The sequence below is a fragment of the Neophocaena asiaeorientalis genome, unplaced genomic scaffold (genome assembly GCF_003031525.2).
Source record: "Neophocaena asiaeorientalis asiaeorientalis breed wild unplaced genomic scaffold, Neophocaena_asiaeorientalis_V1.1 scaffold59, whole genome shotgun sequence".
NCBI classification, from domain to species: domain Eukaryota; kingdom Metazoa; phylum Chordata; class Mammalia; order Artiodactyla; family Phocoenidae; genus Neophocaena; species Neophocaena asiaeorientalis.
This window is the reverse complement of record NW_020174268.1, coordinates 17,831,279-17,853,009: the sequence shown is the minus strand read 5'-3', so window position 1 is coordinate 17,853,009 and position 21,731 is coordinate 17,831,279. Positions and strand designations below refer to the sequence as shown.

Genomic DNA, 21,731 nt, shown 5'->3' with positions numbered 1-21,731 from the left:
GCTCTGTGCTAGACATTGTTCTAGGTGCTATGAATTCAGCAGTCAGCAAGACTCTGCCCCAAAACTTCCATTCTAGTGAAACTTGCTCAGACATTCCTGGAGGCAACACCTTACTAGGGAAGACAAGCAGAGGTAATTCACAGTCTCTCATTTTTAATTATGTAAAAAGAATGTAGAAGCCTGAAAACACATCTTTCCATTAACTTCTCTATTCTTCCAAATAACCTTTTCCCCCTCATTAACAACGCATATTTTATTTCCTAAGTAGCCTAATACTTAACATAAATTGATAAGGTTCATCAACTTATTGTAAGACTAGGTCACCAGGAAAACTGTGCCTTTTCTCCTTAGGAATAATGAGACTGTCATAGTTCCGTGAACATTTGCTAAATTCTTTCCTTGCGTCATTGACGTTTTCCGTTTATAGATTAACTACTTGCATAAATTCCAATGATTTTGTAGTGATCAAATTTAAAAATCTGATGGAGGGAATTCTTTTTCCTCCCAGCGATATGTAGATTCATAGGGTATTAAAACCAGCATAGACCTAAGGGATCATCCAGTTGTTGTCAGCTTAGAGATGAAGACATTGGGCCCAGAGAAGGTAACACATGGGTGATGAAGCAGCTCAGTGGTTCCAGAGTGGTCACTGTTGGAGCCTTGGTCTCCGGACCAGGTTCAGCACTCATCCTGTGATGTGCGGTTCTCTGAATGAGCTTCTTGTCATTTACCATAGGTTACAGAACGCCCTGGAAAAGAAGAATTTTGTTCTCCTCCCTATACTCACTACGAAGTTCCTCCAACTTTCTATCGATCGGCCATGCTCCTTAAGCCCCAGTTGGGATTGGGTGCGATGTCACGTTTACCATCTGCCAAGAGCAGGATCCTGATCGCGAGCCAGAGGTCTTCAGCGAGTGCCATTCACCCACCAGGAACCATAGCGGCAGCTGCCAGCCTCTACAGTTCCGACCCTGCAGGTAACCAATGCCACAGGGACTGCTTTTTCCTGCTGTACTTTTAAATAGTAATCGCATAAAGTGATGGTAACTGTCTAAGGTATGAATGCCTCTCCTTCTTTAAAAGAGCCTTTTTTCTGTTCTTCCATCTGATTGTAGATACAGACATTTGTCAAGACTCATCTATCTGCAACTGTCATTCTCCATGTCACCCTCAAAACGATGGCCCTTGTGACCACCACCTCATTTCTTGTAGTTTCTCCTATACACGTACTTTCTCTGATACATCCTATAGACTAGGGTTCAGAAAGGGCCAGATAGTAAATATTTTAGGCCTTCTGGGCCATAATGGTCTGTATTGTAATTACTTAGCATGAAAGTAGCCATAGACAGTCTGTGAATGTGTGGGTGCAGCTGTGTTTCAACACAACTTATTTTACAAAAACATACAGGCACACCTTGGGTGTGCCTGCAGTTCTGGTTCCAGACCACTGCAGTGGAGCAAATATTGCAATAAAGAGAGTCATACGAGTTTTTGGTTTCCCAGCACATGTAAAAGTTATGTTCACGCTATACTGGAGTCTGTTAAGTGTGCCATAGCATTATGTCTACAAAAACAATGTATCCACCTTAATTAAAAAATATTTTATTTATAAAAAATCCTAACCATCATCTGAGTCTTCAGCAAGTCGTGGTAGTAACGTTAGAGATGACTGATCACAGATCGGTTTAACAAGCATAATAATAATTTAAAAGTTTGAAATATCATGAGAATTACCAAAATGTGACACCAGCAACACAACGTGAGCAAATGCTGTTGGAAAAATGGTGCCGACAGACTCGCTGGAGGCGGGGTTGCCTCAAACCTTCAATTTGTAAAAAACGCAGTACCTGCGAAGTGTGGTAAAATGAGGTATACCTGTAGCGGGCTGGGTTTGGCCTCCGGGCTGTAGTGTGTCAGGGAGACCTTTCTGCAGTACAGCGGTGGCCGTATCTCTCTTTTCAGCTGTTCACACGTCTTGAGCGCCCCATCCCAGCCCCATTCTCCTGCTCTGCAGTGGCTGGCCCGTGTCCTCTCCTGATGCTCTCTGCACTTCTCTGTTTTCCTCTCTCCATCCCTTCTTCTGCTCATGCGGTTTCCTCTAGGTTTTATGTCTTATTTTATTATAGAAATAATATATACCCCTTGTCAAAAACTTTGAATATAGAAAAATATGAAGAAGAAAGTAATTGTACTTATATTTTTAGCATCCAGCCCAGAGTTAATATTATGGAAAATTTTCTTCCCGTGTGTTTCTTTCTATGCATTTTTAAGTAGTTGAGTTAATACTGGACGTGAATTTTGTTTTTCCTAGTAATATCATATTGTAGGCATTTCCTATGCCATCAATGTTTCAGAAATATTTTAATGGCCACGTAAGGTTCTGTTTTGTTCACTTATTCATTGATTTAACAAATTCTGGATACTTATTAGGTGCCAGAAGGTGTAACTTGAGGACTGCAGCAGTAAACAGAGGACTCCTGCCTTTGCACAACTTAGTCTAATGGATGAAATAGACAATAAAAAGAGAAATTCATAATTGGAAATTGTGATAAGTGTCGGGAAAGCAAGAAGCACAGTGTTTTGAGAAATTGCAACCAGGAGAGTGCTATATGGATGGGACAGAGGTGCTCCAGGGGCAGCCTCTCTGAGGAAGTAGGAAGAATGCATGGGGAATAATACCAGAAGTTATTCATGGAAGTTGGGTTCTGCTTATTCTACACTATCTTCAATAATGTTGCAATTTGAATCTTTGTACTTATTTGTCTTCTTTCATATTGTTTTCTCAGAATAGATTATTTGAAGTTTAATTATTGGATAAATACATATCCAAACATTTTTTAAGACTGACTTGTTTTCTAGAAAATGCATAGTAATTATTTTCACACTAGAGTTTCTTGAAGGTGCTTCTCTTTGCCACACCCTTGCCAGGATTGAGTATTACCATTATTATTACTCCTCCTCTTATTATTATTATTGCATTTCTTTTATTATTAGTGGAAGGGAACTTTTTTTTACCTGTTTGCCATTTTGTGATTTGTCATTTACTCAGGTAATAACTGATGGTCTTAATGGCTAGTTGTTTTCTTGGTAAGCCCTTCTATAAAAAATCAAATTATTTTTTAATGGTTCCCATGGTGTATGTATATTTTGATGGATCTACCTGCTGTTGCATAGCTGCTACAGGTCAATTATGTGTTCAGTCACTCATTCAACAATGAGTACTGTGGGACTGTTACATGTCAGCATTTTTCTAGGTGTGGGCATAAAGCAGTGGCAACAGGCAAAAATCCTTGCCCCTGTTTTAGAATTTTAGGATGGGGGTAGGCAAACTTTTTTTTTTTTTTTTAGTGAATAAATAAAGCACATGGTCTATTGAGAGAAATCACTAGTATTGAAGAAAATGAGACATTAGAGAAGGGGGAATTTGGGATTTGGGCCAAGAAGGAGGGAGATTCCAATTTTAAATAGGATGGCTGGAAAAGGCCTCCCTGAGCGATGACCTTTAAGCCAGTCCCCAAAGGAAGGGAGGGAGGGAAGAGTCAGTGCAAAGGCCCTGGGGTGGCAAGAAGGCCAGGGAGGCTGGAGCAGAGTAAGTAGCGGGAAGAGTGGTTGGGGAGGAGAGTAGAGGGGTGGCTGGCATTGAGGGAACTTGCAGAAGGCCTAAGAAGGTCATAAGGATGTGACTGTTAGTCTGAGTGAGAAGACCATTGGAGGCTTTGGAAGTAGGGCAGTGTGATCTGAGTTTTGTGGCGGGTTGAGAGCACGCTCTAAGGGGACAGTTTGTCTGCATATCTCCCTTCCCTTTGCCCCACACATTCTCACTGCCTCTGACTCTCCAAACTTTGACCTCTGTGTCTTCAACTCACTGTGACGGACAGACTGTCTTTGAGTTCCTCCCTCCTGGGCGGTTGTTGTACAGTTTCTGAAAACATTAGTTTTATATATTTTGTTTCATTTTGTAATTGTTTATGGCAGTTTCCATATCAATTAAATCTTTATGGGTGAAGTTGCTTTTACATATTCATCAGAGATTGTTGACGTCAGATTATGTTTATTGTAGCTAATGAGAAAGCTTTCTGTTTTGTGTTTGCTCTTTTAGTTTCAGACCGTAATGGTTGTTTGGGTTTTTTTTGTTATTCCTTTAAGAATACTTTTAAAATGTTTCTATATATGGTCGTATTTTGTTTGCAATCTGTGTTTAGCTTTGTGCCTGGCGTCACATATTCAGCACGTGGGGATTCTCTGTCACTCTTACCTTGGTTATTCTTAGATCTTTATTTTACACGGTCACCGAGGCTCTGAGCAGCATCACACTGGCAATGAGAACAGGAGGTAGGAACAGCCCTCAATGCTGCAGCCCGTAATTTAGCGTTCACATTTCCAAACTCCGGTGATGTCCCTCATTCTGAATCCTAAGATCTGGTTTGATATGTGAACTGTATACAGTGTATTTTTTTCAGGTCTTAGGTGGGAAAACACTTAGGTCTCCCATAGACAAGTAAACCTGTGACTTAAACGTCGGGAAGAACTCCTGTTGTTCCCACGCCTGTGTTGGCTCTGTGAGTACCATTATGTGTCTCATGGCTTTAAAGTGGCTTAGAAGAACCAGATGTGCAATAAGTACATGCTACCCCACAAAGCATATTCTTACACAGTTTCTTTGCCATAAATGAATACTCTTTCCTAAGACCCTTAAAGTCTTACAGATCCTTTTGGTGTTTTTGGCCGTGCCACGCAGCATGCGGGATCTTAGTCCCCGACCAGGGATTGAACCCGTGCCCCCTGCAGTGGAAGCACGGAGTCTTAACCACTGGACTGGCAGGGACGTTTCAAAGTCTTACAGATCTTAATGTGATTCTATCTGCTGAAAAATAAATAAACCTAAGCACTTGCTTACTTCTTAGATAATTTCTGTGTTTTTGTGTACAGTGTTTTCTGACTCCACAGTCATGCATAAACCTCTGAAGTTTTACTGTCATCAGGCCTGGGTATGAAACTCAGGCTGCTATTTAAGTACTCAAAGTACAATAGCAGGACGGTTACCTCCCTTTAGGTGGACGTAAAATCTGTACTAGTGAAACCTAAGATTGTATATAAAAACAATTCATTATTAGAGCCTTCACATCTAAAGAGTTAAAAAGATAGTTCTTTTCTGTACTGCCTTTTTAGTAGATTTATATATGTTTTATCAGGTAAGTTGAGACAGTTTTTCTCAACTTATATTCAGTTTTGTTATGAATTCTGCTTATTAAAATAAATTTTATTTTAGAGTTCAACATACCTCTTTGGTAATTTTTTTCAAAAGGCAGGTTGAATCCTGCCAAATTTTAAAATGTAGGCTATTAAGTTAATGTAATATATATTGAAGAACAAGTAAACTTGATTGGAACAATTTAAAAACACAAGCACAGTAGTGATTGTGGAGAACTCTGAGTGGTCATGATGATGTCAGAAATTTAGCAAATTGTAAGCATATATTCAATATTTCTAAAGGAAGAATTCTGAGGTGAGAGCATTATCCCCACTTTGTGGGGACACAGAGAGTTAAACCAGTAATTACAACAGGAAGAGAGACACACTTGATAGAGACATGCAGAATGCACGTGAGGGGGCTATCCAACTCAGCTCGGGCAGGTTGGGGTTCTGGAAAGATTTTCCAAATGGGGTGAGTTGAATTGAATTTTGCAGGATAAAAAGGAGTTTACCAGAAGGGGTAATGGGAGAATGTGTATCTGTCAGAGAAATAGGTCATCAGTTTGGGCGATTCAGATCCCTTACAGGGACCGATTACTCAGTAGGGAGGACTGGAGGATGCTTGGTAGGGTGGGGCTAGTGATGGACAGTTAGTCATTGGACACATGCGGAGTTTGAGGTTCCTTGGGAACATTCAGGTAGAAATTTGCAAAGGGTAGAAATGGGGACTGGAGAGAAGTTGGAGCCGAAGGTCAGTGTAGGAGTCACTGCCACCTAGATGTGAGTCGAAGCCGTGCAAATGGATGAGCAGGGTCAGGGCAGGAGAGGGAGGACAGAGTAAGGAAGGGGTCAAGAAGAGGACTTTGTGTCCACATTTAAGGAGTAACTGAAGAAAGACGCCTGCAAGAGGCAGGAGACTGCAGGGTGGGTGGGTGGAGGCCATTGGGAAAATGTAGCATTGGAGTCTAAGGAAGGGGGAGCTTCCAAGGTAGAAAATGGTCAAGTCTGTCTCACAGAAGACAGGACAAGGAAACATGCAAAGAGGCTGGGATCGGAAATTAGGAAGCAGTTGGTGACCTAGTTCTGAATGAGCAATTTTAGTAAAACGTGGGGTGGAAGTCACGTCTTAGTAAGGCTGAGAAGTGAATGAAAAGTGAGGAAGTGGAAGCAATGAGAATAGACCGCTGTTTCTAAAAATGCACCGGTGGAGGAGAGCCCTGGGTGCTCGCTGCAGGGGAAGCAGGGCTGTGTGTTGTTTTGTTTTTCAGAGCCTGTGTGAGAGGTCGGACTTAGTTGGAATTGTGAGCGAGAGGGAGTGGCCTGGGGAGAGAGGCTGAATGGTGTGGTGGTATTAACTGTTGGAACAAGGTGCCCAGGTGGGTGGCAGACAATGAGATCGCAATCCCATGTGGAGGGTGGACCTTGGAACAGAAGCAGAGCATTGATTCTTGTGAGACAAAGGAAGGGAGAAAGAGAAGAAACACAGAGTGGGTGAGGTGTTGATTCCTGTGTTAAGAATGAGAGTAGAGAATGAAATATGCCATTTGCAGCAACATGGATGGACCTAGAGATGGTCATACTAAGAGCAGTAAGTCAGACAGAGAAAGACAAACGCCAGGATATCACTTACATGTGGAATCTAAAATATGACACAAATGAACTTATCTACGAAACAGAAACAGACTCAAAGACATAGAAATCAAATTTATGGTTACCAAAGGGGAAAGGGGGCAGGGGGAGGGATAACTTAGGAGTTTGGGATTAACAGATACAAACTACTATATACATAAAGAACAAGGCCCTACTATATAGCGAAGGGAACTATATTCAATATCCTGTAATAAACCATAATGAAAAAGAATATGAAAAAAATGTGTGTGTGTATATAAGTATAACTGAACCACGTTGCTGTACACCAGAAACTAACACAACATTGTAAATCAACTATACTTCGATTTCAAAAAAAGAATGATAACAAGTTTTTTTGGCATTGCTTAAGTGCCACGTTACTATTTTTATCACGGTTTTACTTACTTTCATGACAACTATAGCATCTACCAAGAAAAATTTAAATCAGGTGGGAAAACGTCCCTGTAAGACAAACTGATGAATTCCTGAGATGGTCCAAGAGAACACGGCATAACTGTGGTTCCTTTGGTGTCTTAATAACACTGGATGACCTCGGGATGAATCTTGGAGGCTTCGGAGGAACCATTAAGTTTGTACTGGAGTTTGTCTTAGTATATCTCTCAGTGTCACCCATCTCTACATACTGTTAAAATGGACATTGACAGTGACTATTTTTTTTTATTGTGCATTCAGCCAACAAAGCCATCCCATCTCTGACTTACTTTCATTGCAACTGAGCATGCCTAAAATGCCCTGCAGAAACTTATTAACAATGTAAGTTTCCTTGGCCCAGACCCAGAGAGTCAGCTTCAGTGGCCCTGGGGTACATCACAGGCGTAACAACTATTCTTCTGTTTATTTGGACAAACGCTATTAGTATATGTAATGAATACTGAGCACCTACTATGTGTCAAGTTGTTTCAGCGCTGAGGATACAACCATGAACAAGATAGAAGAGATCCCACAGGCAATTATGATGGCAGTGTGACTTAGTGCTGGGATGGCAAAGTCTTCTGGGCTCAGAAGAACATAGGAGGGGATCTAACCCCAAGTCGGGGTCCAGGAAAGTTTCTTAGGTGAAGTATGGTATGAAGGAGCAAAGGATTTGAGGTATGGGGTTCAGGGATGAGGGGGTGACGAGAGTGGCTGGGTATTCCAGGCAGAGGGAATGCTACATGTGAAGATTGGTATGCCTGGAACGTAAGATGTCAAAGAAGGATGAGAAAAAAGACAGGAGATTGTAATGACGTGGTAAGCTGTGTTAAGGAATCGGCCTTTTCTCCTAAGAACAAGATGGTGCCATTAAAGGATATTAAGCAAGGGACTGATAGGATCACATTTCATTTAAAAAATATCTGTTAGACTGAAGTTTGCAGAATGGATTGAGGTGTACTGAGGTCCTGAGGGACAGGAGTGGGGTGGGGTAACAAGGATGGAGACAGGGACCGTTTAAGAGACTGATGCAGGATACCCTAAATGATAGCCAAGGTGGTGGTAGGGTATAGAGAGAAGTAGATAGGTTCTAGGGGGTGGATTTGACTAACCCCCGACACTGTGAGTCGAGTTCACATCAGAATAGATTGTGGGAAAATCCTTCAAGGATAAAAAGCAAGGAAGAGTAACGGCAGCCCTAACTCAACTCTACAGGCAAAAATCCACTACTAATTCTAATGGGACACAGCTGAAGGGGACGGACCTTGCGATTAGCCGCTCCATTTATTTGCTTTTTAAAGTGATAGTAAAGGATGAGGATGAATCATCTAGATTTTTTTGTTTTGCCATTTTGACCTTGTTTGATATGGAATCTCAAGACTTCTGTCTGATTTATCCTTGTATATGAGCACTCATCACAAAGCTTGTCTTCCCGGATTTTTCTATACCATGGAAAGGGGCTGTATCCTTATCTTTATACGTTCTTGTCCTTCCTTAATCCAAAGCCATATAAAAACATGATTTCAAAGCAGAGGTTCAGAAGTTGGAGAGTATTGAGTGGTTTGGGCAGGTAAAGTCTCAAACCGAAGTGAGGGATGGAATCATGCAGTATGTATTTACTGGACACCCACTGTGTCCTGGGCTTTTTGTTTCAAGATGCCTTTTTCTTTCTCCTGGTGCCTGCCTCTGGGACTTTCAGTCCTACAGCTTCTGTTTGCCTTCTCAGCTAGATGTTGTTCTTCTGGAACTTCCCTTCGTTCTTCCTCCTGGGATGGATCCATGTGTTTCCTGGTTCATTTTGCTGGAGTACATCCTCGGTAATTTTCTAAGAGAGGGTTCAGGGAAAGCAAACTCACAGAGTTTTTGCCTTTCTGAGACAGCCTTTAGTCTGCATTCACTAGATCAAATATCATTTTCTAGGTTGAAAATGATTTTCTTTCAAAACATGCAGACTTCCACTGTTGCTCTAGAGAAACCTGGTGCCAGTCTGAGAAATATATATATATGTACATATATATATATATATATTTTTTTTTTTTTGGTAGGAGACCTGCTTTTGTTTCTCTCTGGAAGCTTTAGAATCATCTGTATCCTTGGTGTTTTAATTCTGTTTCCTGTCTTCCTGGAATTTCTGTTATTTGGTTTTTGGATCTCCCAAAGTGATTACTTGTGTCTCGTTTTTCTCACATGTTTTCTGTTACCTCATTCTTTACATTTTTCATTTTAGACCATCTGACTGGACTTTATTTTCTAACACTTCTCTTGAATTGTTGTTTGGGTATTTTTAATTTCCAAGGATGCCGTCTTGGTTTCTGATTGCGTCTTTTCATAGCAGATTGCACTTTCTTTTTTTTTTTTTTTTTTTTCCAGTACGCGGGCCTCTCACTGCTGTGGCCTCTCCCGTTGCGGAGCACAGGCTCTGGATGTTCAGGCTCAGCGGCCATGGCTCACGGGCCCAGCCACTCTGCGGTATGTGGGATCTTCCTGGACTAGGTCACGAACCCGTGTCCCCTGTGTCCCCTGCATCGGCAGGCAGACTCTCAACCACTGCGCCACCAGGGAAGCCCCGCACTTTCTTTTATTGTTGCCATATCTTCCCAAATTTCTCTAGGGATAATTAGATTTTTTTAAAGATAGCTTTTTTTTTTAAACATCTTTATTGGAGTATAATAGCTTTACAATAGTGTGTAGTTTCTGCTGTATAACAAAGTGAATCAGCTATACGTATACATATATCCCCATATCCTCTCCCTCTTGTGTCTCCCTCCCATCCTAGAGATAGCTTTTGTTTCCTGAATTCTCTCTATATGCTCAGGGGCAGATTTTCTCTTTGTTTTTCTCAACTTTTTTGTTGTTTGTGTTATGCCGGCAGCTTTTCTCGAAGTCTTTGTGATCATTCATGCTTACTATTGAGTTGGATGGACATCAAGTCCATTTGTTTGGACTCTTTAGGAGTCTGTTTCCCCTAACCCTGGGACTTGGCACGGGGTGGCCAGGTAGGGGTAAATTCCTGGCTGCTGGACACTGCAGGACCTGATGAGGGAGACAGTGGGTGGAGGCTATAGTGTCTCCCTCATCATTTCAGCCTCTCGCTCCTCCTTCCCGGGATCAGAGGCTCTGTGGTCCTGGCTGTCCGGCTGGAGGTCAGCACTTGTTTTTCCAGGGCAGCGCGGCTCTCCCATCTGCTGTAGGCTGCGCTTTCCTCTGCCTGCCAGTCGGGGGCCTCCGTCTCTGTTCCAGAAACTGTTGAAGTATCTGGCTCGGTAAGTACCTGTCTCTTGTTCTAGGTTTAAATAGGTAAAGTGCTTAATAGAAGGAAGTCAATAGATATTAGCTGTTATTATTAATTGTACCTCTTAAAATTGAGTTACTCTCACTTTAAGGCATCTTTGGTAAGAAAGGAACAAAATGCCTGTGTCCTGTCCACCACCACGAGCTGGCGGTCTCCTTTTCTACTTAAATCTAGTCACCAGCACCTCTTAAGGCGCTGCTCAGTAGTGTAAAATGGTTGTTCCGTCAGTATTGCAAAAGCAGTGTGAGAGCTGTGCTTTAAATGCGCTTCATGGAAAAGACATGCTATGTCATCAGAATCTTCTGAGTCTTTTCCTTAGCAAAGAGAGCAAGTGCTTTGCTTTTCCTCTGTGTTGCAGTGCTAAAGCCAGTTATCAGAAAACAGGTGATTCAAGTGCATTTGCTCATAAAGATATTGTTCCTTTCGATGAGCCCTGAGCCTCTGATGATTTCCCCGAGAACTACAGATACAAATAGGATCCAAGAACTTTCTCCATCCTCACGTATACCCACAGCATTTTAGAAGCGTTGGTAGGTTTAGAGTCAGTTAAAAGTAATTGACTAACACTTCTAATTCTGTAAGATGTGCTAGTACGAGGTCACCTGTATTTGACGTCTCCTTTTAAACAGCTTCTATTTATAAGCAGATCTGTCCAGCAGAAGTATGACATTGGCAGTATTTACATTACTTGTCCCTGCTGCGAATGTCCTTCTGTTTGTAGCACTCTCTCATTCCTGCTCCCCCACCGACCCTTTCCAGTTCCCTTCTCTTACACAAAGGCTTTGACTAATTTATACACCGACCAATTATGTATAGAGAGGCCAACTCTCCCAAGGTGGGGTTTTTACTCTAATACAGTGGAAAATATGTCACTGGATATTTGTGAATCTCTGGATTAAATCCAGTCGCTTTAGGTGAGACAACAAGATCTAAACAGAAATGCACATGCAGCTGCTCAGATCCCGGTTATACTCCGATAACGCAAAAATGCTTAGTCTCAATTTTTTAGATAATTATAAGGAAGTAAAACTCAAGATTTGGGCCTCAATTAAAGACACACTGCATACATAGGTTTGTCTGGTTTTGCAGATTATTTATCGCTCATTTAGCACAGTGTTCTGTTTTTACCTTTAGACCCATCTCTTTGCAACTCCAGAAACATTAACAAAACCAAACCAGAACAAAAAGCTTTCACTAGTTCTCTTTCCAGCCTGGATATTAAATAATGCCAGTGAGCCAGCAATCTCAGTTAAGTTTTTCCCCTGATCATCATTCCCGGACTGTGGACAGACACACCTGTAATGAAGTGAGCAAAAACACGGGGTCTGAGCATCCCTCTGCAGCCTTAACCTGTTGAGGTACCGCGCATCCACCCTGGGCCTTTCTGGGGTTTGCTTTGCTGCTCACAGGGAGTGACCCTACAGGCTGTCCAGCCGCTCTGCAGGAGAGCCTTCCGCGGGGCTCTTCTGACCACAGCTTGCTTCTATTGTTTTTGCAGTGAGAAGGATTTTCCTAGAGTTCCTACACGTTGCTGTGTTTTCAGGTGTGCATGACCTCAGTGGGGCATGGCTGAACCACAGTGGTTCCCTTGGAGGTTTCTCAGGGATGTCGGCCTTTTCTTATTCCTACAACAGAGAAGATTTCTCTTTACTCACCCTCCCACCTTCCCCCCACTCCCCCAGCTAATCAGTCAGCCAGACCTGCTGATTTTGTAACTTGAATACATCTACTCCATCCCTGCTCCCAGAATGTCAGGACTTCTCTCCTGATCTGCTGCCCCCCAGCTGACTTCCATACCTCTAGTCTTGACATATCCCAACTCATCCTCTGCTCAGCAGATCAGTCCCTGTCCTCCTTCCTTTAACAGTCTTTTTTTTTTTAAACATCTTTATTGGAGTATAATTGCTTTACAATGGTGTGTTAGTTTCTGCTTTATAACAAAGTGAATCAGTTATACATATACATATGTTCCCATATCTCTTCCGTCTTGCGTCTCCCTCCCTCTCACCCTCCCTATCCCACCCCTCTAGGTGGTCACAGAGCACGGAGCTGATCTCCCTGTGCTATGCGGCTGCTTCCCACTAGCTATCTATATTACATTTGGTAGTGTGTATATGTCCATGCCACTCTCTCACTTTGTCACAGCTCACCCTTCCTCCTCCCCATATCCTCAAGTCCATGCTCTAGTAGGTCTGTGTCTTTATTCCCATCTTACCCTTAGGTTCTTCATGACCTTTTTTTTTTTCTTCATAGATTCCATATATGTGTGTTAGCATATGGTATTTGTTTTTCTCTTTCTGACTTACTTCACTCTGTATGACAGACTCTAGGTCCATCCACCTCACTACAAATAACTCAATTTCGTTTCTTTTTATGGCTGAGTAATATTCCATTGTATATATGTGCCACATCTTCTTTATCCATTCATCTGTCAATGCACACTTAGGTGGCTTCCATATCCTGGCTATTGTAAGCAGTGCTGCAGTGAACACTGTGGTACATGACTCTTTTTGAATTATGGTTTTCTCAGGGTATATGCCCAGTAGTGGGATTGCTGGGTCATATGGTAGTTCTATTTTTAGAATTTTAAGGAACCTCCATACTGTTCTCCATAGTGGCTGTATCCATTTACATTCCCACCAACAGTGCAAGAGGATTTCCTTTTCTCCACAGCCTCTCCAACATTTATTGTTTCTAGATTTTTTGATAATAGCCATTCTGACTGGCATGAGGTGATACCTCATTGTAGTTTTGATTTGCATTTCTCTAATCATTAGTGATGTTGAGCATCTTTTCATGTGCCTCTTGGCCATCTGTATGTCTTCCTTGGTAAAATGTCTATTTACGTCTTCCACCCATTTTTTTTTTTTTTCCACCCATTTTTTAATTGGATTGTTTGGGTTTTTTTTTGATATTGAGCTCCATGAGCTGTTTGTATATTTTGGAGATTAATCCTTTGACTGTTGTTTCATTTGCAAATATTTTCTCCCATTCTTAGGGTTGTCTTTTTCTCTTGTTTATGGTTTCCTTTGCTGTGAAAAAGCTTTTAAGTTTCATTAGGTCCCACTTGTTTATTTTTGTTTTTATTTTCATTACTTTAGAAAGTGGGTCAAAAAAGATGATTTTGCTGTGATTTATGTCAAAGAGTGTTCTACCTATGTTTTCCTCTAAGAGTTCTATAGTGTCTGGTCTTACATTTAGGTCTTTAATCAATTTGGAGTTTATTTTTGTGTATGGTGTTAGGGAGTGTTCTAATTTCATTCTTTTACATGTAGCTGTTCAGTTTTCCCAGCACCACTTAATGAAGAGGCTGTCTTTTCTCCATTGTATGTTCTTGCCTCCTTTGTCATAAATTAGGTGACTGTATGTGTGTGGGTTTATCTCTGGGCATTCTATCCTGTACCACTGATCTATATTTCTGCTTTTGTGCCAGTGCCATACTGTCTTGATTACTGTAGTTTTATGGTATAGTTTTAAGTCAGGGAGCCTGATTTCTCCAACTCTGTTTTTCTTTCTCAAGATTGCTTTGGCTATTTGGGGTATTTTGTGTTTCCATACAAATTGTAAAATTTTTTGCTCTAATTCTGTAAAGAATGCCACTGGTAGTTTGATAGGGATTGCATTGAATCTGTAGATTGCTTTGGGTAGTATAGTCATTTTCACAATATTGATTCTTCCAATCCAGGAACATGGTATATTTCTCCATTTGTTTGTGTCATCTTTGATTTCTTTCATCCATGTTTTATAGTTTTCTGAGTACAAGTCTTTTGCCTCCTTAGGCAGGTTTATCCCTAGGTATTTTATTCTTTTTGTTGCGTTGGTAAATAGGATTGTTTCCTTAATTTCTCTTTCTGATTTTTCGTTGTTGGTGTATAGCAGTGCCAGAGATCTGTGCATTAATTTTCTATTCTGCAACCGTACCAAATTCATTGATTAGTTCCAGTAGTTTTCTGGAGGCACCTTTAGGATTTTCTTTGTATAGTATCTTGTCATCGACAAACAGTGACAGTTTTACTTCTTCTTTTCCAATTTGTATTCCTTTTATTTCTTTTTCTTCTCTGATTGCTGTGGGTAGGACTACCAAATCTATGTAGAATAAGAGTGGTGAGAGTGGACATCCTTGTCTTGTTCCAGATCTTAGTGGAAATGCTTTCGGTTTTTCACCATTGAGTATGATGCTTGCTGTGGGTTTGTCATATATGGCCTTTATTATGTTGAGGTAGGTTCCCTCTATGCCCATTTTCTGGAGAGTTTTTATCATAAATGGGTGTTGAATTTTGTGAAAATCTTTTTCTGCATCTACTGAGATGATCATATGGTTTTTATTCCTTAATTTGTTAATGTGGTGTATCACATTGATTGATTTGCATATATTGAAGAATCCTTGCATACCTGGGATAAATCCCACTTGATCATGGTGTTTAATATGATCCTTTTAATATGTTGTTGGATTCTGTTTTTCTAGTATTTTGTTCAGGATTTTTGCATCTATGTTCATCAGTGATATTGGTTTATAATTTTCTTTTTTTGTGATATCTTTTTCTGGTTTTGGTATCAGGGTGATGGTGGCTTTGTAGAATGAATTTGGGAGTGTTTCTCCCTCTGCAATTTTTTTGCAAGCGTTTGAGAAGGATGGGTGTCAGCTCTTCTCAAAATGTTTGATGGACTTTGCCTGTGAAGCCATCTGGTCCTGGACTTTTGTTTGTTGGAAGATTTTTAATTAATGGTTTCAGTTTCATTACTTGTGATAGGTCTGTTTATATTTTCTAATTCTTTTGGTTCAGTCTTGGAAAATTGTACCCTTGCAAGACTTTGTCCATTCTTCGTGGTTGTCCACTTTATTGGCATATAGTTGTTTGTAGTAGTCTCTCATATCCTTTGTACTTCTGTGGTGTCAGTTGTGATTTCTCCTTGTTCATTTCTAATTTTATTGATTTGTGCCCTCTCCCTTTTTTTTCTTGATGAGTCTGGCTAAGGGTTTATCAATTTTGTTTATCTTCTCAAAGAACCAGCTTTTAGTTATTGTTTTCTTCATTTCTGTTAAATTTGTTTCTGCTCTGATCTTTATGATTTCCTTCCTTCTACTGACGTTTGGTTTTCTTTGTTCTTCTTTCTGTAGTTGTTTTAAGCGTAGGGTTAGATTGTTTATTTGAGACTTTTCTTGTTTCTTGAGGTGAGATTGAATTACTATAAACATTCCTCTTAGAACTGCTTTTGCTGGATCCCATAGGTTTTAGATTGTCGTGTTTTCGTTGTCATTTGTTTCTATGTATTTTGTCATTTCTTGTTTGATTTCTTCAGTGATCTCTTGGCTGTTTAGTAGTGCACTGTTTAGCCTCCATGTATTTGTGTTTTTTTACAGTTTTTTCCTGTAATTGATTTCCAATCTCATAGCGTTGTGGTCAGAAAATATGCTTGATGCGATTTCAGTTTTCTTAAATTTACCGAGGCTTGATTTGTGATCCAAGATATGGGCTATCCTGGAGAATGTTCCATGAGCACTTGAGAAGAAAGTGTATTCTGTTGTTTTTGGATGGAATGTCCTATAAATATCAATTAAGTCCATCTTGTTTAATGTGTCATTTAAAGCTTGTGTTTCCTTATTTATTTTCATTTTTGACGATCTGTCCATTGGGGAAAGTGGGGTGTTAAAAGTCCCCTACTATTATTGGGTTATTGTCGATTTCCCCTTTTGTGGCTGTTAGCATTTGCCTTATGTATTGAGGTGCTCCTCTGTTATGTAAACAATATTTACATTTGTTATATCTGCATCTTGGATTGATCCCTTGATCATTATGTAGTGTCCTTCTTTGTCTCTTATAATAGTCTTTATTTTAAAGTCTATTTTGTCTGATATGAGAATTGCTACTCCAGCTTTCTTTTGATTTCCATTTGCATGGAATATCTTTTTCCATCCCCTCACTTTCAGTCTGTATGTGTCCCTAGGTCTGAAGTGGGTCTCTTGACTGCATATGTATGGGTCTTGTTTTTGTATGCATTCAGCCAGTCTGTTTCTTTTGGTTGGAGCATTTAATCCACTTACATTTAAGGTAATTATCGATATGTATGTTCCTGTTACCATTTTCTTAATTGTTTTTGGTTTGTTATTGTAGGTCTTTTCCTTCTCTTGTGTTTCTTCCCTAGAGAAGTTCCTTTACCGTTTGTTGTAAAGCTGGTTTGGTGGTGCTGAATTATGTTAACTTTTGCTTGTCTGTACTGGTTTTAATTTCTCCGTTGAATCTGAATGAGATCCTTCCTGGCTAGAGTAATCTTGGTTGTAGGTTTTTCCATTTCATCAGTTTAAATATGTCCTGCCACTCCCTTCTGGCTTGCAGAGTTTCTGCTGAAAGATCAGCTGTTAACCTTATGGGGATTCTGTTGTATGTTATTTGTTGCTTTTCCATTGGTGCTTTCAGTATTTTTTCTTTGTATTTAATTTTTGATAGTTTGATTAATATGTGTCTCTGCGTGTTTCTTTTTGGTTTTATCCTTAATGGTACTCTCTGTGCTTCCTGGACTTGATTGACTCTTTCCTTTCGCACCTTAGGGAAGTTTTCGACTATAATCTCATCAAATATTTTCTCAGACCCTTTCTTATTCTCTTCTTCTTCTGGAACCCCTGTAATTCGAATGCTGGTGTGTTTAATGTTGTCCCAGAGTCTCTGAGTCTGTCCTCAATTCTTTTCATTCTTGTTTCTTTATTCTGCTCCCTGGCACTTATTTCCACCATTTTATCTTCCAGCTCACTTATCCGTTCTTCTGCCTCAGTTATTCTGCTATTGATTCCTTTTAGAGTATTTTTAATTTCAGTAATTGTGCTGTTCATCACTGTTTGCTCTTTAGTTCCTCTAGATCCTTGTTAAATGTTTCTTGTATTTTCCCCGTTCTGTTTCCAAAATTTTGGATCATCTTTACTCTCATTGCTCTGAATTCTTTTTCAGGTAGGTTGCCTATTTCATCTTCATTTATTTGGTCTTGTCGGTTTTTACTTTGCTCCTTCGTCTGTAACTAAGTGTTTTTTTGTTTCTTATTTTTTTTTAATGGGTGGTGCTGTATTCCTGTCTTACCGGTTGTTTGGTCTGAGACGTCCAGCAGTGGAGTTTGCAGGTAGTTGGATAGAGCTGGGTCTTGATGCTGAGATGAGGACCTCCAGAAGGCCTCAGTCTGATTGATATTCCCTGGGGTTTGAGGTTCTCTGTTAGTCCAGCAGTTTGGACTCAGAGCTCCCACCACAGGAGCTCAGGTCCAACTTCTGGCCTGGGAACCAAGATCCCACAAGCTTTGTGGCGTGTTAAAAAAGAAAGGAAGAAAGAAAGAAAAAAAGTAGCAGTATGATATGAAAGAATAAAAAACAATATAAAATTAGAAAGATCAGGAAACATAAAACTATTTGAAACAACTGCAACAAGGTAAAATAAAACCACAACAGAAAAAAAAAAAAAAAAAAGGGAGGGTGGGGAACAAGCCAAAAGGAGAGATCACTGGTCGCTGGGGTTTCTTCCCGTTGCCTTATGTGTCCATGGTCCTGGTGCCTGGTAGGTGCCCTCATTGTGAGGAGACGCGAATTCTGTGTCCTCCTAGTACGCCATCTTGACTCCCCATTTACATTCTTTAAGTTTTTATTTTACTCCCTCAGATGTCAAGAATGTTGGACAATGATGGATGGACCTTTATCAATACAGTATTGAACCATAAGGCAGTGTAATCTGATTTTAGTTGATTGAGGTATTCTAGCATTACAAAGTCATATTTAAAGGAGAATCAATACAAAAGGAAAAATGGTGAGAATAAATACAGCTTTTCATGTTTCCTCTGAATGTGAAGATTTGCATTCTTCAGAGGATTCATCTTTCAAAAGAAAAACGGTATTACTTTGAAAGAGCAACACATCTTTTAAGCACTTAATAGCAGCAAAATCCCTTTTGTTGTTCACATAAGAATTTGTATCTTTTTTTGGGCAAAATCTTGACAGAATACAGAGCCTTGATAAAAATAAAAGAAGTGGGCCCACTTAAGCTCCTTTGCATGGGATTTGAATATTTGATCCTAGAGGTTTTTTGTTAAAATATTCATTAATTTTTGAAGTTATTTAATTTCCCCATTATGGTCATATTCATTTGGAAGGGTCTTTGATCTGCTGTATAGAACGTTTCTTCCATCTGCCGGTTAGAAGGGGTTTTTGTGGAGGACTCACAACGACAGACCGAGCCCTCTGTCTGTCACAGGCCCTTTGGAAGTTGAAGATACTGATAGAGATTGGGAAAGTCATCATTGCTCCCGCTCAGTGTAAGCCTGTTACTGAACTGAAGACAAGATTTGTTCTTTTTAAAAAAAGTTTTGTTTTAATATAACAGCTGTATTGACACAATTCATATACTAGATAGAATTCACCCTTTTAAAGGATACAGTTCAGTGGTTTTTAGTCTATTCACACAACTGTGCGACCATCACCACTATCAGTTTTAGAACATTTTCATAGAAACCCTATGCCTGTTATCAGGCCCTCCCCATTTCCTCAAACTCCAGCCCCTGGCAAGCACTAACCTACTTTCTGTCTCTATAGATTTGCCTATTCTGGACATTTCATATAATGAAATGAAATATATTGCAGCCTTTTGTGTCTGGCTTCTTTCACTTGCCTTAATGTTTTCAGGGTTCATCCATATTGTAACGTGTATCAGTAGTTCCGTTCTTTTTGTAGCTGAAAAATATTGCAGTGTATTGACCTTCCACAACTTGTTTATCCATTCATCAGTTGATGCACATTTGTTATTGTTTCTACCTTGTGTCTCTTATGGATAATGCCAGTTTCTTTCTCTCTTTCCCCCTCCGCTCACCCCCAGTCTTTTTTTCCTTTGTCGTTTTTACTGGGGGCGGGGTGTCTCTCTAATCTGCTTGTATTGATAACGTTCTTCCAGAGAGCTTCAGCTCAGCATCGTCTGGGGTGGGGCCTCCCCGTGGCAGTGGTTGCTTTATAAGATTTCAGGACCCTGGGCTTCAGTAGGGTTTGAATTAACTCCTTTGCTGTCCCCAGAGATGCCGTGGGTGTTTTTCTGTATAACCCTGAGATCAGGATTTCTGAGAGAGGTACAGGCGGCAGCAGAGACGTTTCAGGGTCCTGCTGAGACATCTGCTCTTAGGAATGTGGACCTCAGCGCTCACATGACGGCTTTTTTTTTTTGATCTTGTTTTCCCCCTAATGACTGCTTTTTCATGAGTGACCACCCAGTGGGCCTGCATATAGGACAAGGTAGTCTTTCCCCTGAACCAAGGATCAGTCACAACTCCATTCCAAGACGTACACATAGGTCCAGGCGAAGATACGTGACCCAAGGCCCACTCCAATCCCATAATCCTGTTCCTAAAAGCCAATTGATTACTGACACTTCCACCTTAGGTCGGGGAAGTCTATGTAACGGAGGTTCTGTAGGACTCATTAATGCAGCACAGAGCCCCACGGCTCAAAGAACCAGCTTGAAGCGCGTGCTTGCTATTAGTCAGCAGAGCTAGTTAGTAAGCAAGGCGAGAAGAAAGACTCCCTGTGATGGTGGTCACTGTCTCAGTATCCTGATCACAGCACCTATTGTTGTGGCCACCCTGGAGAGGCAGTGATACCGACCAGGGTCCTTGGCCTTCCACAATCAGTAGAAATTGACTAGAGCCCAGACAAGAAATTCAGGCAAGGCTTTATTGGGGCCCCTGCTGCAGCAGAAGGGAGCGAGAACAAACAACAGGTTCCCTTGCTCGCTCCCTGAAGAGGGGCTGGCTGGTCCCTTATATGGGGTGAGAGTAGGGGTGTGTCAGGCCGGAGGGGTGGCTTAGGTGTTTTGCCCACCCTTCGGTGGTGTCGAGTGCAGGAGGGCGTGCGCAGTCCCCTGCTTTTGCTCCCGACACCTGTTTTTGCTCCCAGCTCTTCAGAAGTGGCAGTTGGGTTTTTTGGGTCTTTCTGTATCTTCTTGTCTATGATTTGCCCCAAGTGCACATGTACACAGTTAGTTTTAGTCCCTTATCATTTCTTTGTAATCTGTTACTCGAGGAATATGTGTCCGGATGCAAGCCCTGCAGCAAAGGGCGTCAGGTCCCAGCCTGTCTCAGTAGGAGGGACCCCCACCACCAAGTTTTGGATGTCAAGACTGATGCTGCTATACACAAAGCAAGAGGGTATGAGGAAGTTAATTACTCACGTAATTGAGGTCTCTGGGGAGAGAGCGGCAGGCTTCTCAAACATGCCTGATATGGCTTGAGAGAGCCAGGAAAGGACACTGGCTCAGCTCTTTTTTACTGTTGTTAGAGGTTAGAGGTGGGACGGGGCAGGGTTCAGTGGAAGTGGTAGGGGCCTGCGTAGTTTGAATCTCCTCCCAGCGGCAAAGGAGGGAGCACTGGGCTTAAGTTCTTTCCAGCTTTCTCAGACGTGGGGCAGAGGGGCGTGGGAAGTACAGAAGGGGGCGCAGCGTTTGAAAGTTGACAGCTGTGATCAATCAAACATCGAAAAAATAGAGTCTGACCCTTTATTACAGTTCCTGAGTATTTTATTCTTTTTGTTACTATAGTAAGTGAAATTTTCTTAACTTCATTTTTGGATTATTCATTGCAAGTGTATAGAAATACAATTGATTTTCATGTATTGAATCATGTATTAGTTCTAATAGTTTTTTAGTAGATTTTATAGGATTTTTTTTTAATATACAAGATCGTGTCGTCTATAGCTAGAGAAAGTTTTGCTTTTTGTTTCCCATCTGTGTGCCTTTTATTTTATTTTCTTGCCCAATTGCCTTGGCTAGAAACGTCCATAAAATGTTGAATAGAAGTGGTGAGAGCAGACATCCTTGTCTTGTTCCTGATTTGGGGGGGAAGCATTCAGTCTGTTTTCCTTGAGTATGACGTTAGCTGTGGGTTTTTCCTAGATGCCCTTATTGAGATCATTTTCATTTTTTCCTAGTTTGTTAGGTGTTTTATCATGAAGTGCTGTTGGAATTTGTCAAGTGATTTTTCTGCATCTATTGAGATAATTGTGTGGGGTTTTTTTTATTCTATTAATGTAAGTACATTGACTGATTTCCATGTCATTTTGGGGATAAATCTCACTTGGTCATGGCGTATAATCCTTTTTATAGGTGGCTGGTTTTTGTTTGCTGTATATATATATATATATATTTTTTTTTTTTTTTTTTTTTTTTTTTTTTGT

General features: G+C 40.7%; 1 protein-coding gene across 1 annotated transcript in view; it reads left to right on the top strand.

The window, feature by feature from the left end:
- Nucleotides 1-21,731, top strand: part of MTUS2 (microtubule associated scaffold protein 2) — a 312,496-nt gene that overhangs the window by 6,310 nt on the left and 284,455 nt on the right. The window contains exon 2 of the mRNA XM_024755523.1: nucleotides 737-977. Coding sequence (XP_024611291.1) covers nucleotides 737-977 — 241 coding nt within the window. The remainder of the gene's footprint in view (nucleotides 1-736; nucleotides 978-21,731) is intronic.